Source organism: Macaca fascicularis, chromosome 16, assembly GCF_037993035.2.
Source record: "Macaca fascicularis isolate 582-1 chromosome 16, T2T-MFA8v1.1".
In the NCBI taxonomy this organism is placed as follows: domain Eukaryota; kingdom Metazoa; phylum Chordata; class Mammalia; order Primates; family Cercopithecidae; genus Macaca; species Macaca fascicularis.
In genome coordinates this window covers 1,755,045-1,780,431 of record NC_088390.1, presented here as the reverse complement: position 1 = coordinate 1,780,431, position 25,387 = coordinate 1,755,045, and the positions used below count along the sequence as shown (strand labels likewise).

General features: G+C 56.3%; 3 protein-coding genes across 4 annotated transcripts in view; all 3 read left to right on the top strand.

Moving 5' to 3' along the window:
- Positions 1–8,504, top strand: part of PRPF8 (pre-mRNA processing factor 8) — a 38,023-nt gene extending 29,519 nt beyond the window's left edge. The window contains exons 35-43 of the mRNA XM_005582446.4: positions 1,446–1,559; positions 1,639–1,812; positions 2,672–2,865; positions 4,830–5,069; positions 5,165–5,306; positions 7,339–7,479; positions 7,579–7,718; positions 7,822–8,024; positions 8,176–8,504. Coding sequence (XP_005582503.1) covers positions 1,446–1,559; positions 1,639–1,812; positions 2,672–2,865; positions 4,830–5,069; positions 5,165–5,306; positions 7,339–7,479; positions 7,579–7,718; positions 7,822–8,024; positions 8,176–8,330 — 1,503 coding nt within the window. The 3' untranslated portion in view covers positions 8,331–8,504. The remainder of the gene's footprint in view (positions 1–1,445; positions 1,560–1,638; positions 1,813–2,671; positions 2,866–4,829; positions 5,070–5,164; positions 5,307–7,338; positions 7,480–7,578; positions 7,719–7,821; positions 8,025–8,175) is intronic.
- An 825-nt stretch (positions 8,505–9,329) lies between these two features.
- On the top strand, positions 9,330–13,286 carry RILP (Rab interacting lysosomal protein). Its single transcript, XM_005582442.4, has 8 exons — positions 9,330–9,609; positions 9,681–9,774; positions 9,878–9,984; positions 10,112–10,348; positions 10,657–10,799; positions 11,173–11,295; positions 12,132–12,215; positions 12,502–13,286. Exons 1-8 carry the CDS (start codon positions 9,388–9,390, stop codon positions 12,677–12,679), a joined length of 1,188 nt encoding a protein of 395 aa, XP_005582499.3. The 5' UTR covers positions 9,330–9,387; the 3' UTR covers positions 12,680–13,286.
- A 420-nt stretch (positions 13,287–13,706) lies between these two features.
- On the top strand, positions 13,707–25,140 carry SCARF1 (scavenger receptor class F member 1). 2 transcript variants are annotated; one of them, XM_005582445.5, is made up of 11 exons: positions 13,707–13,842; positions 14,165–14,226; positions 14,467–14,568; positions 15,425–15,950; positions 18,037–18,255; positions 18,664–18,792; positions 18,959–19,062; positions 19,791–19,911; positions 21,918–22,039; positions 22,162–22,271; positions 23,382–25,140. In XM_005582445.5, exons 1-11 carry the CDS (start codon positions 13,709–13,711, stop codon positions 23,493–23,495), a joined length of 1,743 nt encoding a protein of 580 aa, XP_005582502.3. In that variant the 5' UTR covers positions 13,707–13,708; the 3' UTR covers positions 23,496–25,140. The 2 variants fall into 2 exon arrangements, with proteins under 2 accessions (XP_005582502.3, XP_005582501.2); XM_005582444.4 differs by having other exon boundaries at positions 22,125–22,271.
- Positions 25,141–25,387: the final 247 nt, after the last annotated feature.

Sequence of the window (25,387 nt, the reverse complement as noted above, 5' to 3'; positions counted from 1 at the left end):
CTTATTCTTGGGGTCGACTGGGTAGTATTTACTGGTTTGTTAGATGAAAGGCTGAGAACATCTCATTTGGACTTATCCCCTAAATTCCTTGGGAAGTATTCTGTGGGAGGTCCAAGAGTATATGAGGTGCTTCGTTCCCTTCCAGCTGGTCTGTTTCCTGAATTTCTTTTTCTTTTTTTTTTTTTTTTTTTGAGACGGAGTCTTGCTCTGTCACCCGGGCTGGAGTACAGTGGCCGGATCTCAGCTCACTGCAAGCTCCGCCTCCCGGGTTTACGCCATTTTCCTGCCTCAGCCTCCCGAGTAGCTGGGACTACAGGCGCCGCCACCTCGCCCGGCTAGTTTTTTGTATTTTTAGTAGAGATGGGGTTTCACCGTGTTAGCCAGGATGGTCTCGATCTCCTGACCTCGTGATCTACCCATCTCGGCCTCCCAAAGTGCTGGGATTACAGGCTTGAGCCACCGCGCCCGGCCTTGTTTCCTGAATTTCTAACCTTTCTTGAACAGGGCTATCAAAAATCATTTTTCTAGGCCGGGCATGGTGGCTCAAGCCTGTAATCCCAGCACTTTGGGAGGCCGAGACGGGTGGATCACGAGGTCAGGAGATAGAGACCATCCTGGCTAACACGGTGAAACCCCATCTCTACTAAAAATACAAAAAACTAGCCGGGCGAGGTGGCGGCGCCTGTAGTCCCAGCTACTCGGGAGGCTGAGGCAGGAGAATGGCGTAAACCCGGGAGGCGGAGCTTGCAGTGAGCTGAGATCCGGCCACTGCACTCCAGCCCGAGTGACAAAGCGAGAGACTCCGTCTCAAAAAAAAAAAAAAAAAAAAAAAAAATCATTTTTCTAAAGGCAACACTTATTCTTGAAACATCCACTTTGACTCAGTCTCTTCTCTACCTCAGAACTCTTGCTGAATTAACTCTTCTTTAGCTTCCTAGACATTCAACATCTGGCTGGGCTGTATCTGTCCAGCCAGTTTCTCTTCCTTTACATTTATAGCATATTTCATCTTACAGTCAGTCCAGGATCTTAGTAGCCCAAACCCCGATGCTCATCTCCACATCTGTGTTTTGCTCGTATTTTTCTTTCTAGAATGAACTCCCCTCTTTGCTCTGTTAATCACAGTCCCTCCTTAAGACATGTTTTTTTGTGCAGCTTTTTTCTGATCCTAGTAGCCTTAATTTATTTTGCTCCTGAACTCCGTAATGCAGTATATGGTTTAGCACATACTCGTGTCAGCGTGTGGTATTGTCTTATTGAAAGGGGCCGTCAGCCTGGTCATTGGACACGGCCGTTTGATACTCTTCTACCTTCTAAGTGCCTAACATTTAACACCAGCGTTCAGTAGAAACATAGTTGGATTATTTCAAAACTAGGATATTCTGTTCTAGTTGATCTAGGAGGGTAGAGACTAAATTTCCATTTTCTTCTCTCTTGCTTTTAAGTTGGCTAAGTGGAAGACAGCTGAGGAGGTGGCCGCCCTGATCCGATCTCTGCCTGTGGAGGAACAGCCCAAGCAGATCATTGTCACCAGGAAGGGCATGCTGGACCCACTGGAGGTAAGAGGGTGGGTGGGGTAGAAGAAAAGAAACTGAGACCTTTAGGCCGTTTCTCATCTTGGACTTGATCTTGTCTTAGGTGCACTTACTGGACTTCCCCAATATTGTCATCAAAGGATCGGAGCTCCAACTCCCTTTCCAGGCGTGTCTCAAGGTGGAAAAGTTTGGGGATCTCATCCTTAAAGCCACTGAGCCCCAGATGGTTCTCTTCAACCTCTACGATGACTGGCTCAAGACTATTTCATCTTACACGGTATGAACCTCGGGAAGAGAAGATCGCTGGAGGAGGAGCAGGTTTAGGGTCAGGAGAAGATCCTGTGTCTTAGGTTTTTTCCGTTTTCACATTTTTAGCCTATAGATTGGGTGGGAACTCTTGACTGTCATGAGGGTTTAAGACCTTAAAGTTAAAAATCAACTCTTGGGGCCGGGCGCAGTGGCTCACACCTGTAATCCCAGCACTTTGGGAGGCTGAGGTGGGTGAATCACCTGAGGTCAGGAGTTTGAGACCAGGCTGGCCAACATGACGAGACCCCATCTCTACTAAAAATACAAAAAAAATTAGCCGGGTGTGGTGGGACGTGCCTGTAGTCCCAGCTACTTGGGAGGCTGAGGCACCAGAATCACCGGAACCCAGGAGGCAGAGGTTGCATGAGTCGAGATGGTACCATTGCACTCCAGCCTGGGCGACAGAGTGAGACTGTCTCAAGAAAAATAAATAAATAAAAAAGGCCAGGCGCGATGGCTCACGCCTGTAATCCCAATACTTTGGGAGGCCGAGGTGGGTGGATCACAAGGTCAGGAGATTGAGACCATCCTGGCTAACAGGGTGAAACTCCATCTCTATTAAAAATACAAAAAATTAGCCAGGCGTGCTGGCAGGTGCCTGTAATCCCAGCTACTCCAAAGGCTGAGGCAAGAGAATGGCATGAACCCGGGAGATGGAGCTTGCAGTGAGCTGAGATTGCGCCACTGCACCCCAGCCTGAGCGACAGAGCGAGACTCTGTCTCAAAAAAAAAAAAAAAAAAAATTTTTGGGTTTCATGAAAGGTTAGAATTAAAGTGGGAGAGCCTCAAGCAGCTGACCTACCTCACTCTTCCAAATCTTTTCCTAGGCCTTCTCCCGTCTCATCCTGATTCTGCGTGCCCTACATGTAAACAATGACCGGGCAAAAGTGATCCTGAAGCCAGACAAGACTACTATTACAGAACCACACCACATCTGGCCCACTCTGACTGATGAAGAGTGGATCAAGGTCGAGGTGCAGCTCAAGGATCTGATCTTGGCTGACTACGGCAAGAAAAACAAGTGAGCAGTGCTGGTGGGGAGACAGATAGGAGGTCTGTATATGGTTTTCTGGGGTTTGGAAGCATTTAGGCTTACAAGTTTCTCAAGAAGGCCAGGTACAGTGGCGCATGCCTGTAATCCCAGCACTTTGGGAGGCTGAGGTGGGTAGATCATTTGAGGTCAGGAGTTTGAAACCATCCTGGCCAACATGGTAAAACCCCGTCTCTACTAAAAATACAAAAATTAGCCAGGTGTGGTGGCACTCGCCTATGATCCCAGCTACTTGGGAGGCTGAGGCAGGAAAATTGCTTGAACCTTGAGGGCGGATGTTGCAGTGAGCCAAGATTGCGCCACTGCACTCCAGCCTGGGTGACAAGAGTGAGACTCTGTCTCAAAAAAAAAAAGAAAAGGGCCAGGCGCGGTGGCTCAAGCCTGTAATCCCAGCACTTTGGGAGGCCGAGACGGGCGGATCACGAGGTCAGGAGATCGAGACCATCCTGGCTAACACGGTGAAACCCCATCTCTACTAAAAAATACAAAAAACTAGCCGGGCGAAGTGGCGGGCGCCTGTGGTCCCAGCTACTCGGGAGGCTGAGGCAGGAGAATGGCGTAAACCCGGGAGGCAGAGCTTGCAGTGAGCTGAGATCCGGCCACTGCACTCTAGCCTGGGCGACAGAGCCAGACTCAGTCTCAAAAAAAAAAAAAAAAAAAAAAAGAAAAGTTTATCAATAAATTATCTTGTCTTGGCCGGGCTTGAGTGCTCATGCTAGTAATACCAGCACTTTGGGAGGCCGAGGTGGGAGGATTGCATGAGCCAGGAGTTGAAACCAGCCTGATCAACAAAAGAGACTGACCCTATCTCTACAAAAGAAAAAATTTAAAACAGGTGTGGTGGTGCACGCCTGTAGTGCCAGCTTCATGGAGGCTGAGGCAAGAGGCTTGCTTGAGCCCGGGAGTTTGAAGCTGCAGTGAGCCATGATTATGCCACTGTACTCCCGCCTGAGTGACAGAGCAAGACCCTATCTTGAAAACAAGGAAAGAAATTATCTGACAGTCTCATAGAAGAGAGATACAGCAGTGTCTTTCTTTTTGTTTGTTTGTTTTTTTTGTTTTTTTTTGAGACGGCGTCTCGCTCTGTCGCCCAGGCTGGAGTGCAGTGGCCAGATCTCGGCTCACTGCAGGCTCCGCCTCCCGGGTTCACGCCATTCTCCTGTCTCAGCCTCCCGAGTAGCTGGGAGTACAGGCGCCGCCACCTCGCCCGGCTAATGTTTTTGTATTTTTAGTAGTGATGGGGTTTCACTGTGTTAGCCAGGATGGTCTCGATCTCCTGACCTCGTGATCCGCCCGCCTCAGCCTCCCAAAGTGCTGGGATTACAGGCTTGAGCCACCGCGCCCGGCCAGTGTCTTTCAATAGTATGAGAAGCGTCTGTGTTTTAGGGCTTCATTCTGACTCTTGGCCGTTGTTTCTCACTGTTGCCATTTTGAACAGGGCATTTCTTTACTGTCCATACATGGTAAGAAGTTTGAACATCCAAGACCCTAAGTATCTGACACTGCTACCAACACACACACACACACACACCTTCCTCTCCTCGTCTCCCTCCCTGTCATCGTGGCAACCCAAACTATTCATAGGGTGACTGACAATACCACCTCTGATTAAGAACCAGTATTGTAGGGTTTCTGGGGTTTCCATTTCTGAGAAGTGTTCCGTGCCAGAGCATTGTTTTGGTCAGGGAAGCGTGGGGTGTATGGATGCTAAACAGTGGCAAGGTGCACACGCCGTGTGCTGTCCCGCTTGGATCTGACGAATCTTGGAAGTGTTAGTACGCCTCCGTTTCACACTTCCTGTAGAAGCAGCTCTTGTGGATTGTCTGGGGCGTGAGTATAGGCTGCCCTGTCCTACCAAGTTACACCCTTTCCATTGAGGCAGAAGTGACCAAGGGGAAGGGATCCTTTTAATATAACCCACACCGTCCCCACAGTGTGAATGTGGCATCACTGACCCAATCGGAAATTCGAGACATCATCCTGGGTATGGAGATCTCGGCACCGTCACAGCAGCGGCAGCAGATTGCTGAGATCGAGAAGCAGACCAAGGAACAGTCGCAGCTCACGGCAACACAGACTCGCACTGTCAACAAGCATGGCGATGAGATCATCACCTCCACCACCAGCAACTATGAGACCCAGACTTTCTCATCCAAGACTGAGTGGAGGGTCAGGTACTGTGAGGGGCAAGAGGGTGGGGATGGAAAGGCCGGCTGCACTACCTAAGGTGCTGGGCTGAGCGATGCTGACACTCCCTACACGTTTTTAGGGCCATCTCTGCTGCCAACCTGCACCTAAGGACCAATCACATCTATGTTTCATCTGACGACATCAAGGAGACTGGCTACACCTACATCCTTCCCAAGAATGTGCTTAAGAAGTTCATCTGCATATCTGACCTTCGGGCCCAAGTGAGTAAGTGGACTCAGGCCACAGTGTGTGCCCAACACATTTTGTGCCTAAAACACCGACCTGAGATTGTCTAGAACTTGAGATGCTGGTTTCAAGATTCATGGATGAGTAATTATGCAAGGATAGCCAAAACAACGAGGCGGGTTTTGGCCCCATGAGATAGCAAAAGCTGTGGCAGCTGAGAGAAGGTAGTAAATGTAGTATTAACCTGATAGTATTTGGAAGAGAATAGATATGGTCAGAAACAAATTCCTGACCAGATGTGCATGGTGGTTCACGCCTGTAATCCCAACACTAGGCTGGGCACAGTGGCTAATGCCTGTAATCCCAGCACTTTGGGAGGCCGAGGTGGTGGATCACCTGAGGTCAGGAGCTCAAGACCAGCCTGACCAATATGGTGAAACCCCGTCTCTACTAAAAATGCAAAAAATTAGCCAGGCATGGTGGCATGCGCCTGTAGTTGCAGCTACTAGGGAGGCTGAGACAGGAGAATTGCTTGAACCCAGGTGGGGGAGATTGCAGTGAGCCAAGATCGCGTCACTGCACTCCAGTCTAGGCAACAGAGGAAGACTCCATCTAAAAAAACAAAACAAAAAACCTTTGCCTGTAGTCCCATCTACTCAGGAGGCTGAGGTTGCTTGAACCAAAGCAGTGAGCTTTGATGACCACTGCACTCCAGGCGGGGCGCACTGGCTCATGACTAATCCCAGCATTGTGGGAGGCTGAAGTGGGCAGATCTTTTGAGCCCAGGAGTTCGAGACCAGCCTGGGCAACATGACGAAATGCTGTCTCTACAAAAAAATTAAGAAACTAGCTAGGCATGGTGGCCCACACCTGTAATCTCAGCTACTCAGGAGCCTGAGGTGGGAAGATCACCTGATCCTGGAGAGTGGTGAGTGTAGTGAGCTGAGATCATGTCACTGCATGCTAACCTGGGTGACAGAGTGATACCCTGCTTCAAAAAAGAAAAAAGATGCATAACTTTACTAGTGTATCAGGGATATTCATAGTTTATAAAAGATCATTTTGGGCCGAGGCCGGTGGATCACTTGAGGTCAGGAGTTCAAGACCAGCGTGGCCAACATGGCAGAACCCTGTCTCTATGAAATATATGAAAATTAGTGGGGCGTGGTGGCATGTGCCTGTAGTCCCAGCTACTCAGGAGGCTGACGCAGAATTGCTTGAACCCAGGAGGTGGAGGTTGTAGTGAGCTGAGATCACACCACTGCGCTCCAGCCTTGCCAACAGAGTGAGACTCCATCTCAAAAAAACCCACTATTGCCGGGCGCGGTGGCTCAAGCCTGTAATCCCAGCACTTTGGGAGGCCGAGACGGGTGGATCACGAGGTCAGGAGATCGAGACCATCCTGGCTAATACAGTGAAACCCCGTCTCTACTAAAAATACAAAAAATTAGCTGGGCGTGGTGGCGGCGCCTGTAGTCCCAGCTACTCGGGAGGCTGAGGCAGGAGAATGGCGGGAACCCGGGAGGTGGAGCTTGCAGTGAGCCGAGATCGCGCCACTGCACTCCAGCCTGGGCGACAGAGCGAGACTCCGCCTCAAAAAAAAAAAACCCACTATTAGTGGCTGTCAGGTTGGCAAATTTGAGAAGACTGTTAATATCCTGTGTGGGTGAGTTTATAGTAAACAGATCCTCTTACTTGGTGATAATGTAAAATTTAAAATAGCACCAAGTGCTGGATTTCCAGATGTTCTCAGTTTGTGAAAATACACTGAGCTGGAGGTTTGTATGCTCATTTGCTTATGAATGCTATCCTTAATAATCAGCTGGGGAGCTTGTGAGCAGTGCAGATTCCTGGACCCCACGCAGGAGGTCCTGATGTGGGAAGTCTGAAATGAGGTCCATGTTTAACATTTTGAACAAGCACCGCAGCTGATTCTGATACAGGGGTTCTGATCATGTTTTAAGAAACTGTCCTCGTTCTTGGGGGAAGGAAGGAAAACAGGGCTGGCAGCTCCACCTCTGAGCTGGTACTAAGAAGAGTTTTGGTTCCTGACCCCTTTGTCTCCAGATTGCAGGATACCTGTATGGGGTGAGCCCACCAGATAACCCCCAGGTGAAGGAGATACGCTGCATCGTGATGGTGCCACAGTGGGGCACTCACCAGACCGTGCACCTGCCTGGCCAGCTGCCCCAGCATGAGTACCTCAAGGTAATGGAAAGTGATGGAGCCTGGGAATGTGGAAAAGCTGGTGCGATTCCTGTCTGCAGATGGGATTCTGAAGAGCTCTGTACTCCTCTTTACCTATAGGAGATGGAACCCTTAGGTTGGATCCACACTCAGCCCAATGAGTCCCCGCAATTATCACCCCAGGATGTCACCACCCATGCCAAGATCATGGCTGACAACCCATCTTGGGATGGCGAGAAGACCATTATCATCACGTGCAGGTGGGCCTGGGCTCCTTGGGAGGAAGTATGGTGGGGCAGGGATTGCAGGCCAGGGCCCAGAATAGTGACCTGAGCTGTTACTCCGTCCTCGTCCCTCCCCCAGCTTCACACCAGGCTCCTGTACACTGACGGCCTACAAGCTGACCCCCAGCGGCTACGAATGGGGCCGCCAGAACACAGACAAGGGCAACAACCCCAAGGGCTACCTGCCTTCACACTATGAGAGGGTCCAGATGTTGCTGTCGGACCGCTTCCTTGGCTTCTTCATGGTCCCTGCCCAGTCCTCGTGGAACTACAACTTTATGGGTAAGTGGGAGGAGCCTGGGGACGTGGGGATAGCAGTAGTGATAAGGTGAGGCCATCGCCTGTCACACTTGGGGCCTGGCTGGCTTGGAGGTGGTGCCGGCTGCATGAGGCGGGAGCCCTGTTGACGCTGGCTGTTTCCTTCTCCCCGAAGGTGTTCGGCATGACCCCAACATGAAATACGAGCTGCAGCTGGCGAACCCCAAAGAGTTCTACCACGAGGTGCACAGGCCTTCCCACTTCCTCAACTTCGCCCTCCTGCAGGAGGGGGAGGTTTACTCTGCGGACCGGGAGGACCTCTATGCCTAGCTGTTTCCCTGCCTCCAGCTTCAGCCTCCTGAGGCCGGAGCCTCAGCCCCTCCAGACAGGCCGCTGACATTCAGCAGCTTGGCCTCTCCCTCTGTCTGTGCTTGTTGTGTTGTTGACCTCCTGATGGCTTGTCATCCTGAATAAAATATAATAATAAATTTTGTATAAATAGGAGTTCAGGGGCTGTTTGTTTTTTTTCCCCCCGAACCCAAATTCTGGATTTAGGTCTAACAGGAGAAGGAAACAGCCAAAGTTAACAGGGCTCCTGCCTCATGCAGCCTGCGCCGCCTCCAAGCCAGCCCCAGGTGTGACTGGACTGGAGCGGTTTACAGCAAGATGCTGGGCTCGCTGTGAAGGGGGAGTATGAGGCCACCTTCCTATTCAGGGCTTTGGGGTAGATAGCCCCTGGACTCAGTGGAGACCTGAGGCGGGGCTGGGCTTTCACACTCCGCTGCCTTGACCACATTTGCTGCTTTCTCTACAAAACAGTACTTGGAAGCCCTCGCCTCCTTTCCACAGTTCTGGGAGCAGTTGACCTTTCCCGGTCTAGGAACTCTGGCTTGCGCTGAGCGGCTATGGTGTCCAGCCCAGCCCTTTAAGCTTTCTGTGTCACTCCTGGTCAGGAAAACAAGCACACAGGCAGACAGCTGGTGTACAGCCGGGCGGAGGCCAGTGACTGGCTGCCTACCTGTCACCTCTCGCCTGGAGTGCCCCGCTGCCAAGTTGGCCCCATGACTCCACACACGGGGCGGAGCCTGGACTGGGCCTGTGGGGAGGGCTCCACTAAAGTGACCACTTGCAGCCCTGAGCCTCAGCTCTTGGACGTCTGGCTGGAAGTTGGCTGTCCTGTTTCCTGTGACCTTGGGCATGGAAGGGACAGGGCCCAGGGGACCTAGGACACTGTCTCCCTTCCCCACGCCTTCTCCCTCGTTCCTCCCCACCCTTCTCGCTTCTACCCCGCCCACACAGCCCTAAAGGCTTCCTGGGGCGGAACTGTTTGGCTTTTCCCCGTCTCAGTTGAGGGTGGAGGGGTCGCAGCCCTAAGCCTTTGGGGGACATGGAGCCCAGAAGGGCAGTGGCGCCTGGCTGGGGGTCTCGGGAGACCGCGGGGTCGGGAACGGCCGCGGAGCTTGTGTACCATCTAGCCGGGGCCCTGGGCACTGAGCTGCAGGAGCTGGCGCGCCGTTTCGGGCCGGAGGCGGCGGCAGGGCTGGTGCCGCTAGTGGTGCGGGCGCTGGAGCTCTTGGAACAGGCTGCCGTGGGGCCCGCCCCAGACTCGGTGAGTCACGGCGCTCCCCTCGCCACCCGCGGGGCCGGCAGGGCCGAAGCCTGAGACCCGGGTCTCCCCAGCTGCAGGTGTCGGCGCAGCAGGCGGAGCAGGAGCTGCGGCGGCTGCGGGAGGAGAACGAGCGCCTCCGCAGGGAGCTGCGCGCGGGGCCACAGGGTGAGCCCAGCTCCGGCCAGGGCAGGGCGGGTGGCGACCGGCTCGGGTCCTCCTCTCCCTCCCGCGGGCCTACGTGCCGCCGCTAAGAACGCCCCTTCCTCAGAGGAGCGCGCGCTGCTGCGGCAGCTCAAGGAGGTGACGGACCGACAGCGGGACGAACTCCGTGCGCACAACCGCGACCTGCGGCAGCGAGGCCAGGAGACCGAGGCGGTGAGGGCAAGATGTGGGCGGGGCGGGGGCTCCGGGGGCGGAGCGGGGGGCGGAGCGAGGCAGGCACGGGGCGGGGCTCCGCGGGCCCTCGGTGCCCCGCCCACCCCACCGTTTGCTCCGCTCCCAGTTGCAGGAGCAGCTGCAGCGCCTCCTGCTGGTGAATGCTGAGCTGCGGCACAAATTGGCGGCCGTGCAGATCCAGCTGCGCGCCGCGCAGGACCGCGAGAGGGAGCGCCAGCAGCTTGGCGAAGCCGCGACCCCGCCAGCTAAAGAGGGAGCGCAGGGGCAGGCCGGGGCTCCCGGGCACCAGCACGTGCAGGAGCCCGAATGGATGACCGCCGGCGCAGGCGCATCTGAGGACCCGGTGAGTGCCGCATGAGGGCAAGGACCCAGCCCAGGACTCAGCGTCCAGCGCTCGGTGGGCGCTCGGGCAAGGTTTGCATGCTGCACAGCAGGTCCGCCAGGAAGCCGGGAAGTGGCAGACAGATCTGCGCCCCCGGCCGGCCTCGGCCCCTGCTCTCAGCAGGAGCACTGCTCTGTTATCTGTTGGGGCACCCTTGTCCCCCAAGTCTCCCTGCCCGTCACTTCCTCTAGCATTCCCATGATGGCCCTGGAGCAGGGGGAGGGAACGCCAGCGGAGGCGACCCTCTGACCATGCCTGTCCTTCCAAAGGCGGAGGCTGCGCAGCAGCTGGGGCGCCCCTCGGAGGCAGGGCAGTGCTTCAGTCGGGAGGAGTTTGAGCAGATCCTTCAGGAGCGGAATGAACTCAAAGCCAAAGTGTTCCTGCTCAAGGAGGAGCTGGCCTACTTCCAGCGGTGAGAGCGCTGGGAAGCCGGGGGGCCTCCCCTCACCCCACCTCATTCTCCAGTCATTGACATGTCCACAGTGACATGTGCCAGGCCTGCGCTGGGAACTGGGAGGACATGAATTGCACAGCCCCTTCCCTCTGCAATATCATCCAGACAGGGGAGAGGGATAGTGCAAAGGGTCGCAGCTGCAGCAGCCAGGGAAACTCTCCTAGAGGGGCCATGGGGCCACCTAAGCTCAGGTCTGAGAGTGTCAGCAAGGCAGAGCGCTTCAGGTGTTCAGGGAGGAGCCGCATGCACAGGTACCAGGAGTGAGGCCTGCGGCTGGCATCCCCATGGCTGGCATCCCCACAGCTTTCTCCCTTCCTGCCCTCTTGTGTAGGGAGCTGCTCACAGACCACCGGGTCCCCGGCCTTCTGCTTGAGGCCATGAAGGTGGCTGTCCGGAAGCAGCGGAAGAAAATCAAGGCCAAGATGTTAGGGACACCAGAGGAAGCAGAGAGCAGGTAGGTCCCTGCCTGCATTCCCACTGAGCCAGGCCTCCCTCCCTCATTCTGCTGAGCCTGATGACTCAGCCTGGGCACCCTCTGAGTCCATTGTTTCAGACTGAGGCTATCACCCCAACCTGGTCACCCCTTGAGCCTCCCTAGCCTGGCCGCTTCTAGGACCTGCTGACCTGGTCTGGTTGTGTCCCGTGGCCACTGTCCGGCCTGGGCTCTTCTCCCTGGATTTCACCATTCCCCTTACCTTTCCTGCCGTCCATTCTGCCAGTGCTACCTCTCCACATTCATTCTTCAGGTTCCTGCCTTGGCTGGGTCTGTTTGTTCTTACGGGGGTGAAACGGTAGCCGCGGCTGTGTCAGGGCCTGCTGTGTGTCAAGCTATAAAATAAAGCCTCGGCCGGGCGCGGTGGCTCACGCCTGTAATCCCAGCACTTTGAGAGGCTGAGGTAGGCAGATCACCTGAGGTCAGGAATTCGAGACCAGCCTGGACAACATGGTGAAACCTTGTCTCTACTAAAAATACAAAAATTAGCCGGGCGTGGTGGCAGGTGCCTGTAATCCCAGCTACTCAGGAGGCTGAGGCAGGAGAATCACTTGAACCTGGGAGGCAGAGGTTGCAGGGAGCTGAGATCGCGCCACTGTACTCCAGCCTGTGACAGAGTGAGACTCTGTCTAAAAATAAAAAATAAAAATTAAAGCCCCAACACGCTGCATCTCCCCAGGGTTGCCTTCTCTCCAGCCCCGGGGGCCCTGCAGTCCCTCCGTCCCCCCTGCTGGATTCCTGTTGTCCCTCAGGGCCTTGATCAATGACCCTCATGTCTCCTCTCTCCTCTGTCTCAGTGACGATGAGGATGGCTCATGGCTCCTGCTCTCCGATGATAAGGGAGACCATCCCCCACCCCCGGAGTCCAAAATACAGAGTTTGTATGTTGGGGGAAAGGGAAGGACAAGAATATGGGGAGGGAGGAAGGGCCCTGGATGGTTCTTCTCAGGATCCCCTTTCCTGCTTCTCTGCCTGTCACCCTGCTGTCCTTGGCTCTAAGCACATCCTCCCCTCCTGCTTCTCTGGCCCAGGCCCCCATCACCTTCCCACTCCCTCAGACTGCCCTTTCTTCCCCCTCTCCCCTTTTCTCACCACCCCCTGCCCTCATCCATATCCTTGACCTCTCTGGCTTCCTGGCTGAAAGTACTTCCGGCTGTCTCTCTCCAGCTTTGGCCTATGGTATCGGGGTAAAGCCGAATCCCCTGAGGATGAGACCGACAGCCCCGCACCTAGCAAGCTAGGGGGAGAAGAGGAGGCCCAACCACAGTCCCCAGCTCCTGATCTGCCCTGTTCTGCCCTCCACGAACACCTTTGTCTGGGGGCCTCAGCCACCCCGGAGGCCTGACTTAGGGGTCTAGCTGTGGATGGATGTGTGGCCTCAAATGAGGACAGGGCTCCCGCCTTCGCAGCCCTCACCAGGGGTCTGCCCCAATCCTGGCCTGTACCAGGGCAGGATGGGGGCTCAGCCCACCTCCCTCTCTACGTCTCTGTACCAAGCCTCTGGGGCCAGATATAAGAGTGCCTCTCTGAGTCTCAGTTTCCCCATCCACGAAATGAGAGCTGACTGCCTAGCTCCCAGGGCTTTGTGCAGACAGCCTGAGCTCATGTAATAAAGAACTGCCCGGCCGGGCGCGGTGGCTCAAGCCTGTAATTCCAGCACTTTGGGAGGCCGAGACGGGCGGATCAGGAGGTCGGGAGATCGAGACCATCCTGGCTAACACGGTGAAACCCCGTCTCTACTAAAAAATACAAAAAACTAGCCGGGCGAGGTGGCGGGCGCCTGTAGTCCCAGCTACTCGGGAGGCTGAGGCAGGAGAATGGCGGGAACCCGGGAGGCGGAGCTTGCAGTGAGCTGAGATCCGGCCACAGCACTCCAGCCTGGGCAACAGAGCGAGACTCTGTCTCAAAAAAAAAATAATAATAAATAAAGAACTGCCCGTAATATGCAGAAACTGTTCCTCGCCTGTCTGTCCATGTCTGTCCCGCCTCCCAACCCTGCCAGGAGCAGAGGCAGGCTGAGGGGTCCTCGTGGGTCTCCTTGCTCAGTCACTTAGAGCGGGGTTGGCTTCTTGAAGCTCGGGCCTTGCTTTGGGAGTGTGGCTTGATGGAAAGCCCTGACTCCCACCCTCACTCCACCCGCTTCCCTGGCCCCGGCACCCAGAGACCTGCAACTTCATCCTTCTGGCCCTTCCAGGCCGAGGCCACTCAGCCCTGCCATTGCCTTCTTTTTCCTTTCTTTTTTTGAGTGTCAGTCTTTCCAGCCACCCCCTCCCTCTCAGGGAGGTGCCTCATGGCAGCCCGCCCCTCCGGCCTGGTTTCCTCAGGAAAAGCCCTGAGAGGAAGCAAGGAGGGGGTTGGGAGCTGTGGGGGCCAGATGAACCCGAGCCCTCCCACCGCGCCGGCTGCCATGGGGCTGGGACTGCTGCTCCCGCTGCTGCTGCTCTGGACTCGGGGGACTCAGGGGTCTGAGCTGGACCCCAATGGGCAGCACGTCTGTGTGGCCAGCAGGTGGGTCTCGTGGGAGTCTGATGGCGGGTGGTTGAACCGGTGTTGAGGCCTTTAGGGGAAGGAGGAGACTAGGAAGGGGGCTTGGGCTGGAAGGAAGGGCTGCTGATGGCGGCCTGGCAGGTAGTGGCTAGCCAGGGCAGATGGTGGAAGGGCCAGGGAAGGAGAGGGGAGGGGCTGGGGACCCGAGCCGTAAAGATCTGCTAGGCCTCCCTAGCTAAGGCTAAACCAGCCTCCTCCACCTCAGCCAGAGACAGTGATCCACCTTGCTCGGGGCTAAGCTGCACCCCCCGCCTTGTCCAGCTGACCCCTTTTTGCCTCACAGCCCCTCTGCTGAGCTGCAGTGCTGCGCAGGCTGGAGGCAGAAGGATCAAGAATGCACCATCCGTGAGTAGCCGGACAGACCCTCAGCCAAGGAGAAGGGAAGCCGTAGCCCAGCGATAGCCCTTCCTTCCTACCCTCCCGGGCCTGCCCTTCCTGACACCAGGAGCCAGGGTTTCTCCTGTGACACCCCCCAGGCCTGAAGGGGCACCTCTTGAGGAGGCATGGCCCCAGGAGCCAGTGAGAGGGCAGGGGTGTCCCCTGGTCCTGCTCCTGTCTTTCCAACCTGGGTGGGGTGTCTTTCAGCCATCTGTGAGGGGCCGGATGCCTGCCAGAAAGATGAGGTGTGTGTGAAGCCAGGCCTCTGTCGATGCAAACCTGGATTCTTTGGGGCCTACTGCAGCTCCCGTGAGTCTCAAGGGCTGGATGAAGTTGCTGGGCAGAGCTGGGTACGGGGACAGTGGTGTGGGGGCGGGCAAGGCAGGTAGCCATGTAGCCTCAGGACAGCAGGGCCAGGATCCCTCCCAGCTTCACTGAGGAATCGCGGTCCAGAGACAGGAAGTGACACACACTCCTAGGAGATGGCCTGAGTCACTGGGTTTTCACCCGTATCCACAAAGCCCTGCCCACCTGCGCATCTTCCTCTTCCACTTCTCAGAAAACCTGTGATTCCCGTTCATTGCAAAATGAGTATATTCCTTCTCTTTCCCACATACGCCTTATACATGGGCAGTGGATGGAAGGAGGCCCCCCGCTCGGCTGTCTGCCCTTTCTGGCAGAAAGAGAGGGAAGGGAAAGGGGTTGGGAAGCCAGAGGATGGGCACCAGGAATCAAGGAATCACTAGGGGAAAGGTGGCTTAACCTGCACCCTGGCGGGCAGCATCCAGGACTGAGATCGGGAGGAAGCTCTCTCTGCTCCAGCCCAGCAGGGATCCACCTCAGCAGGGAGGAGCAGCCATGGAGGAAGGCCCACCCACCTCGGTGCCGCACTCTGGGCAAGTCCACTGCCCACTCAGGATCTCTGAGTGTGTTCTGAATGTGAAATGGGAGGCTGGGCCTCTCACTAATGGCTAAGGGTTTTCTGTAGGTCAGAGCGGAGCAGGAAGTGAGTGTTGCCCAGGACAGGCTGCCGGATGTTCCGAGGGTCTGTCCCCGGCTCTTGGAGGATGGGCCCCGTGCCCCTTTTCCTTGCGTAAGGGGACGCAGGGTAAGGGTCCGCGCGCGGCCCTGAGCCCGCTGACCCCTCCCGTACCCATCCCTGCAGGCTGCCCGGGCCAGTACTGGGGCCCCGACTGCCGTGAGAACTGCCCCTGCCACCCTCACGGCCAGTGTGAGCCAGCCACGGGCGCGTGCCAGTGCCAGGCCCACCGCTGGGGCGCCCACTGCGAGTTCCCGTGCACCTGCGGCCCCCACGGGCGCTGCGACCCCGCGACCGGCGTGTGCCGCTGCGAGCCGGGCTGGTGGTCCCCCACGTGCCACCGCCCGTGCCAGTGCAAGCCCGAGGCGGCGCGCTGCGAGCAGGCCACGGGCGCCTGCGTGTGCAAGCCGGGCTGGTGGGGGCGCCGCTGCAGTTTCCGCTGCACCTGCCACGGCTCCCCGTGCGACCAGGACTCGGGCCGCTGCGCCTGCCGGCCGGGCTGGTGGGGTCCCGAGTGCCGGCAGCAGTGCGAGTGTGTGCGGGGCCGCTGCAGTGCCGCCTCCGGCCAGTGCACCTGCCCGCCCGGCTTCCGCGGAGCGCGCTGCGAGCTGCCTTGCCCAGCTGGTAGCCACGGGGTGCAGTGTGCACACAGGTGAGCGGGCGGGGCGGAGCGGGTGAGTGGGCGGGGCGGGGGCGGGGCGCACACAGGTGAGCGGGCGGGGTGGAGCGGGTGAGTGGGCGGGGCGGGGGCGGGGCGGGGGCGGGGTGCACACAGGTGGGCGGGGCGGAGTCAGGTGGCCGGGGCCGGGCGCCGGGAGGAGGGATCAGGGCTTTGCGGTGCTCCCCTCAAAAAACGTACGAAGCAGAGGGACGAGAAAGGGGAAAAGAGGTCTAGGCGCGGTGGTTCACACCTGTAATCCCAGCACTTCTGAGAGGCTGAGGCGGGCGCATCACCTGAGGTCAGGAGTTTGAGACCATCCTGGCCAACATGGTGAAACCTCGTCTCTACTAAAAACACAAAAATTAGCCTGGCCACGCCTGTAGTCCCAGGTACTCGGTAGGCTGAGGCAGGAGAATCGCTTGAGCCGGGGAGGTGGAGGTTGCAGTGAGCCGAGGTCGCACCACTGCACTCCACCGGGTATGAGACTCCCTCTCAAACAAAACGAAACAAGAACTTTAAAAACCCTTTGTTACCCAGGTCCAGCCCCGCCTGCTCATTTCATCGTTTACTGCTGTGCAAAAAATTGCTATACTAGCACTGCTAGCAAGCCATATGTATAGATGAGTGGATAGAGTGACCAAAGGTCCTGGGCAAGGTCCCTTTAGGACTCAGTGACTTTCAAACTTTGACCAGCTGCACTCACCATAAGAAATTTCACCCCTGGATGGGCGCAGTGGCTCACACCGGTAATCCCAGCACTTTGGGAGGCTGAGGCGGGCGGATCACCTGAGGTCAGGAGTTTGAGACCAGACTGACCAACCTGGTGAAACTCCATCTCTACTAAAAATACAAAAATTAGCCGGGCGTGGTGGTAGGCGCCTGTAATCCCAGCTACTTGGGAGGCTGAGGCAGGAGAATCACTTGAACTCGGGAGGAGAAGGTTGCAGTGAGCCGAGATCACACCATCACACTCCAGCCTGGGTGACACAGCGAGACTCCGTCTCAAAGAAAATAATAATAAAATAAAATAAAAATAAAAATGCTGGTCCAGATCAGCTAAATGGCTTTTATAAACTCCCTTTCTTCTCCCCTACTAATGGATCTGACCCAAGTATATGATCCCAGATAGTTGAGCATCTGAGGGAGAAACTTCAAGTAACTGTTAAGCATCAATGGGAAACTAAGATATGGCAAATGTGAAATTATATTGGTGACAACAGTGGTCTCCAACCTTTTGGCACCAGGGACAGGTTTCGTGGCAATTTTTCTATTATCATACTGTAATCTATAATGAAATAATTATATGACTCACTATAATATAGAATCAGTGGCAGCCCTGAGCTTATTCTCCCACAGCTAGATGGTCCCATCTGGGGATGATGGGAGACAGTGACAGATTATCAGGCATTAGATCCTCATAAAGAGCGTGGAACCAGGACCCTGCCGTGATCAGTTCACAATAGGATTGGCGCTCCTATGAGAACCTAAGGCTGCCACTGATCTGGCTGGCAGCAGAGTTCAGGCGGTCAGGCTCCCCCGCTGCTCATCTCTATGCTGCTGCCTGGTTCCTAACAGGCCATGGACTAGTACCAGTCCATGGCCCAGGGTTTGGGGACCCCTGGGTGAAAACACTTTACATTTTTTTATTTCATGTGATGGAGTAGAAGACACTACTGAGTTCCATTCATGCCAGACCTCAGGGTTGCTCAGTGTGAAAGGAAGAAAAGGGAAAGGGCAGGAGGGAAGACCTGGCAGACCTGGCAGATGGGACTCAGAGCTTGGTGGTGACGTGGCTGCCCTGGCTGGGCTGCTGCCTCCTGCTGACCCTGGGACCCAGGGAAAGATGGTCACAGAGTAGACGCTTCGAAGGAAAGGGATGGGATCCTCCTGTAAGAGCCCTCATTTGTCTTCATTGTACAACGTGGGGAAACTGAGGCGCAAACCTGCCTGAGTGACCCAGGTGGGACCCGAACGCTCTCCAGGGCCCCCGAAGGCCTGCGTGGAGTACAGGGGTTGGAAGGGGTGGGCGCTCCATCCATCCACCCCCACTGCTCCCACAAAGCCCTTCTCTTCCCAGCTGTGGCCACTGCAAGCACAATGAGCCGTGCTCTCCAGACACAGGGAGCTGTGAGTCCTGCGAGCCGGGCTGGAACGGAACCCAGTGCCAACAGCCCTGCCTGCCTGGCACCTTTGGCGAGAGCTGCGGACAGCAGTGCTCTCACTGCCGACGTGGGGAGGTCTGTCAGCCAGATACTGGCCACTGTCAGCGCTGTGACCCTGGCTGGCTGGGGCCCAGGTGAGCGCACCATTCTGTTCAGGGTGGGGTGCACCTCCCCCCAGGACCCTCACCTCAGTGGCTCTCTCTGAGAGCACCACCCCTCCCTGACACACAGGTTCATGCAGTCCCAGGGGCCTCCCTCCTGTTGAAGAGTTGGGGACAGCAATGAGTTCTGGGGGTACCTGGGCAGGATCCCAGCTCCCTCCCCTCTGAGGCTTCCTGCCCTCCTCCCGCTCTGGGGACTTGTAGTCTGTCAGCTGCTGGATTCGGCCCCAAGTTCAAGGCCCTATTTACACCTGAGCTTCACTGCTAAGGCGTGGCCAGTTGGGTCCTTGAGTCCAGGAGCCTGGAGTGGACAGGTGGGGCCCCACGGTGGGGGCCAGGCCTGCCTTGCTCTCCCCTTCCCCGAGTCTTGCCTCACCCCAGGTGTGAAGACCCCTGCCCCACTGGCACCTTTGGGGAAGACTGCGGCTCCACCTGCCCCACCTGTGTTCAGGGGGCCTGTGACGCTGTGACAGGGGAATGTGTCTGCAGTGCCGGCTACTGGGGGCCCAGGTGAGGACGGGGGTCCTGGGGGCAGGAGAGTACCAGGGGCCTAGGTCAGGCCTCTGTGCAGCGTTTCCTCAACTTGCCTGGACAGTGCCCGGAAATCTCCCTCCCTGTCTCCTGCCTGTCCCTCCCTTCACGCGCCCTCAGCCCGCCTCTCCGTGTCACTCCACAGCTGCAACACCTCCTGCCCGGCCGGCTTCCATGGAAACAACTGCTCAGTTCCCTGTGAGTGCCCAGAGGGACCCTGCCACCCTGTCTCCGGGTCCTGCCAGCCGGGTAAGGTGGAAGGAGGCTGCAGGGTGCAGTAGCCAGGGAAAGGCGGGCCCTTCACACGGGCCCCGGGGCCAGTTCCGCACCAGGGAGTCTGGGCCACTTCAGAGACATTCTTTTTTTTTTTTTCTCTTGAGATGGAGTCTTGCTCTGTCCCCCAGGCTGGAGTGCAGTGGCACGATCTCAGCTCACTGCAACCTCCGCCTCCAGGGTTCAAGCCATTCTCCCACCTCAGCCTCTCGAGCAGCTGGGATTACAGGTGCCCGCCACCACGCCGGGTTAATTTTTGTATTTTTAGTAGAGACAGGGTTTCACCATGTTGGCCAGGCTGGTCTCGAACTCCTGACCTCAGGTGGTCTGCCTGCCTCTGCCACCCAAAGTGCTGGGATCACAGGCATGAGCCACTGCACCCGGTCCAGAAACATTCTTTATACCTGAGCTCTGTGTGGATGCTCTGGGGCTCCCTGAAGATGTGACAGAGCCCTGGCCCCCTGCGAAACCAGGCTAGAGCCATGAAATGCGCAGCAGGGTGGTTGGACACTGACAGGGCCTCAGGGGCAAGAATCTGTGGAATGGGCCACAGACCCTGCGGAAGGGGACACGCCAGCAGAGAGGCTGCCCGGAGGCAGGAGAGCCCCCACGAAGAAGCTTCTGGGTAGCAGGCAACTCAGAGCAAAGACAGGATGTGTAGGAGACAGGAAGGCCTGAATATCCCCCATCTCTGGCTCCCCCAGGCTCTCGCAGTCGGGACGCCACCCTTATCGCAAGCAGCCTTGTGCCTCTGCTGCTGCTGTTCCTGGGCCTCGCCTGCTGTGCCTGCTGCTGCTGGGCCACCCGGTCAGACCTCAAGGACAGGTGAACACTAGCCCGTCCCTTCCCCACACAGCTCAGGCCATGGGGTGGGAGCAGGGAGGCATCTGGTTTCCTTTCCGGGTGGGGAGGGCTGGCCTTGTCACCCACATAGGTCAGAGGTGATGCGGTGGGGAGAGCTGACCTTATCACCCACATAGGTCAGAGGTGATGCGGTGGGGAGAGCTGACCTTATCACCCACATAGGTCAGAGGTGATGGGGTGGGGAGAGCTGGCCTTGTCACCCACATAGGTCAGAGGTGATGGGGTGGGGAGAGCTGGCCTTGTCACCCACATAGGTCAGAGGTGATGGGGTGGGGAGAGCTGGCCTTGTCACCCACATAGGTCAGAGGTGATGGGGTGGGGAGGGCTGACCTTATCACCCACATAGGTCAGAGGTGATGGGGTGGGGAGAGCTGGCCTTGTTGCCCACGTGGGTCAGAGGTGATGGAGGTAGTTGGCAGTGACTGTGGCCTGGAGACACTGGAGACACCGGGTCAGCTGCCTGCCCTCCTTGGAAACCTTCAATGAGTAAGTTTCTGAGTTGCATGGGCACCGGGCTGGCAAACTGGAGCCTGCAGCGGGAGGCAGAGAGCTGACACCGGCAGGGACCAGAGGAGGAGGACTGGGACCACGGCAGGAGCAGCCCAGCTCTGGGCCAGGAGGGAAAGAGACCAGGTCTCAGATGCCCCGCAAAGGAAAGTGACATGAATGTCTGTGCAGTGGGTTAGCAGAGAATGTAGCTTCCTGGGAGGCGGAGAGCGGAGGGAGGGTTGGGCTGGTGGGGCCCGCCACAGAGGGGCTTACGCAGAGCTTTGTTCCTTTATGAAACCTCTTCACACTCCAGGCTTCTTTGAGACTCACAACAGCCTGGAGGTTTGGAACAGGGAATGTGGGGCCAGGAGGATTATTGTCCTCAATTCCCAGAGGACACGGAGGCCCGAGGTGATCCAGTTGGTTATTGGCACACAGGAAGCCCCTCTCCGCCTTTTTGGACTCTTTGTCTGGTGCTCTCTTGCTAGTTCCTGCCCTAGTCCTCCAGCACGTCCTCCTCTGTGCTTGTGTGGCATTCACAGATGAGCAGAGACAGTTGCCACTGGCCCAGGGCATAGAGCCCACGGTGGCAAGAAGCCCCTCACAGGGACACAAGGACAGGTGCAAAGGCTGTTGGAGGGACGGTGAAGAGTGGAGCAGCCTCCTCCCCATGTGGGGGCAGAGCAGAGTGGGAACAAGGGAAGGCTTCCTGGAGGGGGTGTCATTTGAGACAGGTGGGCCAGGCACAGTGGCTCACACCTGTAATCCCAGCACTTTGGGAGGCCGAGGCAGGCAGATCACCTGAGGTCAGGAGTTCGAGACCAGCCTAGCCAACATGGTGAAACCCCATCTCTACTAAAAATACAAAATTAGCTGGGCATGGTGGTGGGTGCCTGTAATCCCAGCTACTCAGCAGGCTAAGGCAGGAGAATCGCTTGAACCTGGGAGGCAGAGGTTGCAGTGAGCCAAGATCGCACCATTGCACTCCAGCCTGGGCAACAAGAGCGAGACTCTATCTCAAAAATAGAGAGAGAGAGAGAGAGAGAGAGAGACAGGTGAGCTGGGGCTCAGCTAGGATGATAATAACAAAGAGCTGCATTTTGGAAAAGCCCCCACAAAACGCTTGGTACCCTGCCAGGTCCTGCAGATTAGATAGATAGATAGACAGACAGACAGACAGACAGATAGATAGATAGATAGATAGATAGAGAGGCAGACAGGATCTGTTTTACAGATGTGGAAACTGAGGCCCAGGGAGGTGAAGTCTGAGCCAGAGTTGTTACTCAGGGCTGTCTGACTCTAGAGTCACACTTGGTTCTGTGGCAGGCCTGAATCTTGGGCTCAATCGTTTGGATTTTATTCTGCAGTCAACAGAGAGTCACTGAAGTAGAGGTCGTCACCCTGTCACACCCTGCCAAGGTGACCCAGGTCACCTTGGGTCTTAGGTACTGACCACTGTCCCTGCCCTCCTCACTCAGGCCAGCAAGAGATAGAGCTACCGTGTCCAGGATGAAGATGCAGGTCTGGGGAACACTGACCAGCTTAGGCTCCACACTGCCCTGCGGTTCCCTCAGCTCCCACAAGCTACCCTGGGTGACAGGTCAGTGGGCACTGGGGGCTGCGGTCTGGGATTGGACAAGGCTTTGCATCAGGTCCCGCAGGCGCCTGATCTGGAGTCTCTACAGTTTCACATCACGACCCGGAGGTCCCCTTCAACCACAGCTTCATCGAGCCACCCTCTGCCGGCTGGGCCTCTGATGACTCCTTCTCATCCGATCCTGAGTCTGCAGAGGCAGATGAGGTTCCCGCCTACTGTGTGCCACCCCACGAAGGTAGCCCCCCAACAGCCCACATAGCCCCTGAGCAGCCCTGCCCCCCACAACTCCCTCTGTAGTCCCCCAGCGAACAGTTATTATTTATTTATTTATTGAGACTGGGTCTTGCTCTGTCGCCAGACTGGAGTCCAGTGGTGCAATCTCCGCTCACTGCAACCTCCGCCTCCCGGGTTCAAGTGATTCCCCTGCCTCAGCCTCCCAAGTAGCTGGGATTACAGGTGCCCGCCACCACGTCTGGCTAATTTTCCTATTTTAGTAGAGACCGGGTTTCAGCACGTTGGCCAAGATGATCTCGATCTCCTGACCTCGTGATCCGCCCGCCTCAGCCTCCGGAAGTGCTGGGATCACAGGCGTGAGCCTCCGCGCCCGGCCGGCAAACAGTTATTAAGGGCCCATTCTGTGTTAGTCACTGTTCTTGGCTCCGGGGATGCAAGAGATAACAAGACAGATTCCTATCCTCACCAAGCTTAGAGTCAGATGGGCAGTCTGACAATGACAGGACACAGTGATATGTGTCTCCATGGGGGACATACAAGGAGGGGCTCATTCGCTAGCCATGTTGGGGTGACTGGGGTCAGGGAAGATGTGTGTGGTATCCCAGTTGAGTCTAGCAGAATCAGTAGGAGTTAACCAAGTGAAAGTCAGGGAGGGGAGGGAATGGTGTTTTAGGAAGATGGAACAGCATACACAAAGGCCCAGAGGTGAGAGGGATGTGGCTCGGTGACATCAAAATAGTTTTAGCTTGGTTAGAGTGTGACAGTATTTCAAAGTAGGGAGAGGTGGTGAGAAAAGAGTATAGAGACCAGGTGTGGTGATTCACACCTGTGATCCCAGCACTTTGGGAGGCGGAGGCAGGAGGACTGCCTGAGGCCAGGGGTTTGATACCAGCCTGGCCAACATAGTGAGACCCCATCTCTACAAAAATTAAAAAAAAAAAGAGTGTAGAAGTAACAGTGTCTACCTGAATTGGTCCTTCTGCCTCTCTCCACTTCCTTGCCCTCTTCCTTGCCCTATTTTTGAGGCCTCCTGGAAGATACTGAGCTGTGGGTAGGATGCATTGTGGTGGCCAGTTCAGCTCCAGCCAAGCTCTTCTGTCTCCTCTGCCAGGGATGGTCCCTGTGGCCCAGGCAGAGTCGTCAGAGGCCAGCCTGGCTGGAGGTGCTTTCCCGCCCCCTGAGGACGCCTCCACGCCATTCGCCATCCCGCGCACCTCCAGTCTAGCTCGGGCCAAGCGGCCATCGGTCTCCTTTGCTGAAGGTACCAAGTTTGCACCACAGAGTCGCCGAGGCTCAGGGGAGCTCTCCAGCCCGCTCCGAAAGCCCAAGAGGCTCTCCCGGGGGGCACAATCAGGTCCTGAGGGCCGGGAAGCCGAAGAGTCCACAGGCCTGGAGGAAGCAGAAACAGATGAGGCCCTTCCTGCGGCTGCCAGTCCAGGAGATTCAGCCACTGGCCACCGACGGCCCCCACTTGGTGGCCGGACAGTGGCTGAGCACGTGGAAGCCATTGAGGGCAGTGTCCAGGAGAGCTCAGGCCCTGTGACCACGGTCTACATGCTGGTGGGGACGCCCCGGGGATCTGAAGGCCCTGTCCGCTCTGTCTTCCGCCATTTTGGTGGCTTTCAGAAAGGCCAGGCAGAACCCAAGGTCAAGAGGGCCATCCCTAAGCCTCCACGCCAGGCCCTGAATCGGAAAAAGGGCAGCCCTGGCCTGGCCTCTGGCTCTGTCAGCCAGAGCCCCAACTCAGCCCCAAAAGCTGGGCTTCCTGGGGCCACAGGGCCTATGGCAGTCAGACCAGAGGAAGTGGCCCGGGGGCTGGGGGCAGGCACGGAGAGTTCAGGGAGGGCCCAGGAGCCAGTCTCTGGGGCTGGCTTCCCGAAACAGGATCCTCAGAAGCAGGCTGAAGAGGAAAGGCAGGAGGAACCTGAGTATGAGAATGTTGTACCCATCTCCAGGCCACCAGAACCCTGATGACCTTGAATTTGGGGAGTGAGGAGACTGGATGGGATCAGAGCTTCCATGGACTGGACTGTGCTGTGTGCTGGAAAATGATCCCAGGGCCCGGACAGACAGACCAGAGCCTCTGCCCCTCCACAGGGAAAAGGCAAGGCTTCCGGGCCAGGTGGCCCAGGGCCCTGGTGGTGCTCCCAGAGGGGGCCTGGAAGGCCTGGGCAGAGACCCTGCAGGATGGGGTCAGGAAGGGTTAACTGCAGGGACTTCTCCTGTGCTGTCCTGGACCCTGTGTGCCTCGTAAGGGCTATTCTTTCTTTCATGTGCAAAACATTTTTCTGAAATGACAACCTACACGTTTGCTGATAAAAGATTGGCTAAACAAATATTTCTTTTTGTTGTTGTGGTTTGTTTTGTTTTGTTTTGTTTTTTTGAGACAGAGTCTCGCTCTGTCCCCCAGGCTGGAGTGCAGTGGCGCAGTCTTGGCTCACTGTAAGCTCCGCCTGCCGGGTTCACACCGTTCTCCTGCCTCAGCCTCCCAAGTAGCTGGGACTACAGGTGCCCACCACCAGGCCCGGCTAATTTTTTTTTTTATTTTTAGTAGAGATGGGGTTTCACCATGTTAGCCAGGATGGTCTCGATCTCCTGACCTCGTGATCCATCTGCCTCGGCCTCCCAAAGTGCTGGGATGACAGACATGAGCCACCGTGCCCGGCCTATGAACTTTGTAAAAAGGATGTATGTGCATAAAAACAGATTCAAGGGAAAGGCACTAAATGGTATTTTCCTCTGGAAGGTGAGATTGTAGGTGATATTTATTTTCTTCTGAAACTTTTGTATGGTTTGCAAATTTTCTACAGTGAACACTCTTTTTTACTTTTGTTAGTAGATAGAATTTAATAAAGTATAATAAAAAGCAATGATCTTTGTTAAAAAAATAAAAAGTACTAACATTACAGACACGTATAAAGTAAACCGCAGATTTCCCTTCTCCCCAGAAGCATCTGTGGGTCTGAATCTAAAGGAGAGAGGTAGAATCTGCTTTTGCCTGGCAGCTTTTTGGTCTTGTTTGAATTCTTTGCTCACATATTACCTAGTCAGAAAAGAAAAGGGGCAGCTCCCCCCATGCTTTATTTATTTCTTTAAGATGGAGTCTCACTCTGTCAC